Genomic DNA, 6038 nt, shown 5'->3' with positions numbered 1-6038 from the left:
ACCACCGCCGCTGCAGCCGTTACCACGACCACTACTTCTGCCACCGCCTCCACCGCCTTCTTTTCATGCTCAGCCAATACTGCCCACAGTAGGTACCTTCTTTCTCTCTCTTCTTAACTTCTAGCATTTGCTCTTAAGTTTAGTTTTTATTATTTGAGAATACTAAAAAAAATCTGACATTAAAAGAAAAACCCACATTGTAATTTATGTCAATAATTAGGCTGATTAAACCTGAAAATAATTTACAATTTTAACGCAACTTTTTGATGTATAAAAGCTAATGTTATTCTTTTATTTGATACAACTCTTAATTAAGAACAAAAAAAAATACTAATGTATCTAACAAAAACCATACATTAGTTGTATCTTGATATTAAGTTGGATTATTTTAGATATATATATATATATATAGATAACGTTACCTTTAATTGATATTAACAAGTAATTTGGTTTCGGGTTATGTTTAATAAACTTTTTTGAAGAAGGATAGTAGTAGCTCAGATTCTGATACAAGTGAGTATTCAGACACATCACCGGCGAAGAGAAGGAGAACAATGCCGACCACAACGGCCGGTCCTAGTGGTGGCGGTGTAGAAGTGGAGGAGGCTAGACGCAGTAAGAGAGATGAAGAAGAGACGACAGTGGCAGCTGCGTTATCAAGAAGTGTGACTGTGATTGCAAACGCGATTAGGGAGAGTGAGGAGAGACAAGATCGGAGACATAAGGAAGTGATGAGTGTACAAGAGAGGAGACTAATGATCGAAGAATCTAGTGTTGAGATGAACAGAGAAGGGATGAATGGATTAGTGGAAGCCATTAATAAGCTAGCTAGCTCCATTTTTGCCTTGGCTTCTTCTTCATCATCTTCTTCTGCTCGCCATAATAATCAACATCAAGGAGGTCCACCATAATATATAACTTGAATAATTGTTATGTAGTTAATTTGATTAGGGAAGTGATGAAATCGTGGAGAGTGATGACCGGAGTACATAAATTGATATCTGAAGTCTTAATATTGTTTTTCACTCTCAAATGCTTTTTATAAGTAAGTGAAATTTGTTGATTCCATGCAAAAATCGAAATGTGATACTTATGAACATGGTAATTAAACTGTGGACTTCATATCACAAGGAAACTATATGTTTCGATTTTGATAATGTACGTATATGTTCCTATAGAATAAATACACCAAATTAAGGTGCTTAGCTAGTAATAGGTCAAAACTGTATCTTTACTAATTATCAAGTTAACTTACGTTACATGTATGTATGCTTTCTTGGCATATGTATGATTCTATACAAAATACATGATCTATTCGTATTAGAGAGATCCTTGACGATACTTAGACAGTTTGTGACTAACGTTCAAAAATATGGAGCCTTATTGGATACACGTAAATCGGTAAATGCAATGCTGCTCAATTACATTGGTGTAACCAAAAAAGACTTGGAAGGACGACGTAGATAGCTAATCATGGACCTAATCATGCAATTAAATAAGAAGAAGCTATGGAACTTTTGGATGGAGAGCGTGAGATGAACGAGCAGGAGAGAGGAGCGTAGGGAAGCATTTAAGTGAGAGAGAAAGTGGTCAAAGGGGGCAGAGAGAGCAGTCAAAGGAAGGGGAAGAGTGTGGAGGCCATTCTATTGAGTATTATTGGTTCCCTTCTCATTCTTCTCTCTCTCTCTTCAATGCATCAAAAAGCTTAGTGACAAAAAAACAAAAATCCTTCTAATTCTTTTTTAGCTTCTAAGATTTCTGATTGTTAATCAAAGTGTAAGAGTGTAGTTAGAATACAAACCTAAGGTTAGACCATCCTGTCCAATATACATACTAACTACGAATGGAACAACGGGTTAGACACAACCCACGTACGTTAACCCTAGCTATGGTCAACAATCCTACCATGGTGGGGTTAAGGTAGAATTACTTAAGCCACGTTTCAATTTTCCTTGAATTAGATTTCAATATCTCTAAGAATGTAGTTAAGAAAAGTGGAAACTATTCTGTCTAAGTTGAGCTTGAATAAAACATGCTTCATATAGATATATAGTCAATGCGCAGATCCTATAAACACACGTAAGGTCCATCTTATGAACACGATAGTTCGATATTTTATTTGCTAGTGAAAAAGGGGAAATAAGAGGAACCCATGAGGGGTCACAACAATAAATCACAATGGGCCAATTTGGTAACCAATATAATATGATATAAAATTATAAAATGTTTATATAGAAAGAGAAAAAAGAAAAGAAAAGTGAAGTATGTAATGTGGTATAGTGTTGTACTCTATGGCCAAAAGTGCCTCTCTTTTTCTCCCCCACACACCCCCCTTCAGATGCAGCTTTTCTACAGAGAAAGTGAGCTGTGTTGAAATAATGACAATAATAATAATAATAATAAAAAAAACATTTTAGATAGAGACTGGTGCGCTATGTTAACTTATGACACACCAAATTGTACCTGAAAAATCAAATCCAGATAAATCTATTCGTGTGATTAAAAATGGTTTACTTAGACTGATTTACAGACAAAACAAGTTTTAGATTGTATGGTTAATGTGGTTAATGTATGTGGTTACATCGATTATAAACTTGGTCTGACAATTTAGTCGTGATTTAGTACTTTAAATTTAACAAAAAAGAATGAAAAATAATAGTACTAATGATAACATTTACATAAATGTGGATTCTATCACCGTCGAGATTCAAAACCGGTAAAATGCATGGTTTTGACATTTCTTTTTCTTAATAAGAGAATACTATTCTTTTTTTTCACAAAAATTAAAAACAAAGCACTATTTTTTTGTCTTACAGAAACAACAGAAAATAAAGTAAACAGGACTAAAAAATACACAATCAGTCACATACCGTTGTTTGTATCCGTACATTATCCTAATTATTATAAAAAGAGAACTCAATGATGTCGACACATACGAATACGCAGTTCATGTGACAGTGCAGTATTCATATTGTGCAATTGTGTTCATTGATTGGGCCTATGAGCCACCACCGATAACCATAACAACTAGTCCACATAATGGCCTTCACGAGCGGGGTTTTAAATACATGTTAGAGTTCCACCCAACTCTACGCTATTATCTATTTTGTTGTTATATCCTAACCTAAACTTTAAATCTTTTATCATCTATACTACTACATTTGGTTCAAATACAAATTTGTTGTTTTAAGACATTCATAGTTTTTGTTACTGAGAAAATTGAACCAAATATAGTAAAAGTTACCAAATGTTTTCTTCCTCTAGTTTTCACTCTACATGTACCTAATTTAAAACCCTAAGAGCCAAAAAAAAACTATAAGAATGAAAACAGAATTACATTGTATACTGAAAAACGTAAAGAGAGGCTTGAATTTTTGATCATTTACAGAGTCAGAGGATCGTATCATTTTTGGTTTTTTTTTTTCCTTTTTCTTTCTCCATCAGACAAAAACTACTTACACTAGAGAGACAGACATATGTCAGAGGGACGAAGAAGAGAAGATGATGATCTGATGAAACAACATTGTGAGGAAGAGGAAGACTCACCAATCCTCAACATTCACATCTCTTTGCTAATGTTTTCTTTACCCCTCTCACAATTTTCCCGAACCATACCAAGTTCATGACACCAAGCGCAGCTGGTACCCCGAATACCAAAACGTAGCCGAAGATGTGCATCCTCATGACCTACCACAAAACAAAGTAATTCCCAATTTCATAAACCAAAAAAGAACGCATCGAGAAATTTGAAGCATTGTGATGTATTGACTTCATGGGGAAGATTTTGAAGCTATAGGTATCAACATATCAATAAAACCGATAGATAGTAAGGAGAAGGGATCATGTGTTTTACCTGGTTGTAGTGGAGATAGACATGATAAAACATGTATATGAACAGTAGGATTCTAGCAACCTGACATGAAAGTATTTGAGTCATACGTAGAGACATAAATGCCTAGCATCAAAATGAATCAAATGTTGATTAGGATTTTGTAATCATTATGGAAACGCCATTAACAAACGTACCAGCCAGGCCAAGAAGATGAAAACGCCATTAACAACATATGCCAATGACTTCTTCATACCAGCGGTGTCCAGGTACCTTCAAAAGACCCCCCACAGTCCGTTTTTTTTTTTGTCAGAAGAAAGATTGCTTAGGTGATAATTCCTGTACAGTAAGTGGAAAAGAGGGAAGTACCATCTCAAGTTGATCTCTGGGGTTGTAATCTCTGAGATGAGGACCATGTAGGTATACAACTGTCCTTCTCCAGAAAACAAAGAGTAGGCGACTGCTACCCCCGATAGTGAGTGATGCACAATCTGAAATCAATATGCCAATCTCTGTCTTAGTTTCAAGCGTGTTAGCAATCTTTACATATTAATATTGTTGAGCAATGCAGAGGTGTGCAAGTTGATAAACCGAAAGTGAAACATCAACAAGCCAAATATTTGGGAGGATTTTGAATGTCTTTGGAGAGAAATAACTAGATAAAGTCAAGTGTTTGGTCTAGAAAAGTTACTTACATACTCGATCCCACCCAAAGAAGGGTATTTCCAAAAGATCATCCCAAGATCAGCAATGAAGTAACCAATAGATATCTGCAAATCATTAATGTTATGATTTCATAGACTCTACATTATTAACTTTTGTATCCGGTTAAATCAGTTCTTACCCCTAAACCAAGAGAGGAAAGACGTGAGCTCCGGAAAACAACAAGATCATTATGCCACCTATCTGAAAAGAGGTCGGACCAGAAGACAAAATACAGAGACAGAGCCGAGATAAATATAGCATGAACTGTTGAGATACCCCTGCCAAACAAGAACAAACGATTCAAAAACCTAAACGAACACACACACACACCACTTGAAAAAGAGTAAAATAGTCATCAAAACACACAAACCGGTTATTCCATTCGATTCTTTGAATTTTAGTGAGGATGATATAAGTCTTAGAATGTGAGTTGCTGATAAAATGACAAAGATCATACACCTGCAAATAAAATAAAATAAAAAAAAAACAAGAAACATACAATCGTCAAATCAATCGCATCTCCTCAGATCTATAGAATCAATCATTATAAAAAAGAAGAGAACTTTACCACTTTGCAAAGGAAAATGCCAGTGAGAACAGAGGTGTAAGGAATAAAGGGATCAGCTAATAGATAGTTCTTAACCAAATGCTGAGCTTGGTGATGATATGACTTAATAGCACCAATCGTTTGCAAAGACGTCGTCGACATTGCAGACAATAACAAAAATCTGGGTCTTGTTCGTAACACTATCTCATCGTTTACAAACCTACACCCAAAAATCCCAAATTGACAACAACAAAGAGCATCATCATCACCAATCTCTCAAAAAAAAAAAAAAACTTCTCAAATCCACCAAATCCAGGAGTTAATTCATAAATGTCTCAATCTCGATACCTTAAAAAATCGAATCTTAGTTATCTGAATTAGAGATACGATAAACAAATTACACCAAAGGCGAACCCAAATCTCAAAAAAACTATAAGATACAGATAGACAGAGAAAGGCAAATACCTAAGATTGGGGAAGATCCAAAAAAACCCGATCGCGGGATAACGAAAATGGGATTCAAATCGAAGTCAAAAATTAAGATCCATGGAACCGATGAAGAATCTCAGAAGGGAATCTGAAATTGAAGAAATGTCACGCAAAGGGAGAAAGGAGAAAACTGTGAGAGTGAGAGAGAGAGAGAGAGAGAGAGAGAGAGAGAGAGAGAGAGAGAGAGAGAGAGAAAAGCAGAGAGAAAGGGTAAATGGGGAAGTAGCAACAATGAAAGAAGAAGACGTTGAAGATGATGAAGAAAGCTTTGATCAATGTAAACGGACGATGTTGTTACGATAGAGAAGAAACAACAACACAAAACACTCCATCTCTGGGCATACACACCAAAATAATCATAATAAAATTTACAGCTGTTTACACTAAATAAGAAAAAACAAAAAAAAACAAATTGTTAATTAGGTATTTAATTCATGGGTTTCATCTTTTTTTTTTTTTTTTTTTTTT

At 35.1% G+C, this 6038-nt stretch overlaps 2 protein-coding genes across 2 annotated transcripts; one reads left to right on the top strand and one right to left on the bottom strand.

Moving 5' to 3' along the window:
* LOC104777170 lies at nucleotides 8–1125 on the top strand. Its single transcript, XM_010501378.2, has 2 exons — nucleotides 8–88; nucleotides 483–1125. Exon 2 carries the CDS (start codon nucleotides 555–557, stop codon nucleotides 909–911), a length of 357 nt encoding a protein of 118 aa, XP_010499680.1. The 5' UTR covers nucleotides 8–88; nucleotides 483–554; the 3' UTR covers nucleotides 912–1125.
* LOC104777168 (transmembrane protein 56-B) lies at nucleotides 3301–5930 on the bottom strand. Its single transcript, XM_010501377.2, has 9 exons — nucleotides 5547–5930; nucleotides 5103–5301; nucleotides 4905–4993; nucleotides 4674–4812; nucleotides 4525–4599; nucleotides 4199–4320; nucleotides 4027–4102; nucleotides 3854–3913; nucleotides 3301–3687 (listed from the first exon to the last, which is right to left on the bottom strand). Exons 2-9 carry the CDS (start codon nucleotides 5241–5243, stop codon nucleotides 3553–3555), a joined length of 837 nt encoding a protein of 278 aa, XP_010499679.1. The 5' UTR covers nucleotides 5244–5301; nucleotides 5547–5930; the 3' UTR covers nucleotides 3301–3552.

This window comes from Camelina sativa, chromosome 3 (genome assembly GCF_000633955.1).
Source record: "Camelina sativa cultivar DH55 chromosome 3, Cs, whole genome shotgun sequence".
Taxonomy (NCBI): Eukaryota; Viridiplantae; Streptophyta; class Magnoliopsida; order Brassicales; family Brassicaceae; genus Camelina; species Camelina sativa.
This window is presented reverse-complemented; position numbering and strand designations above follow the sequence as displayed.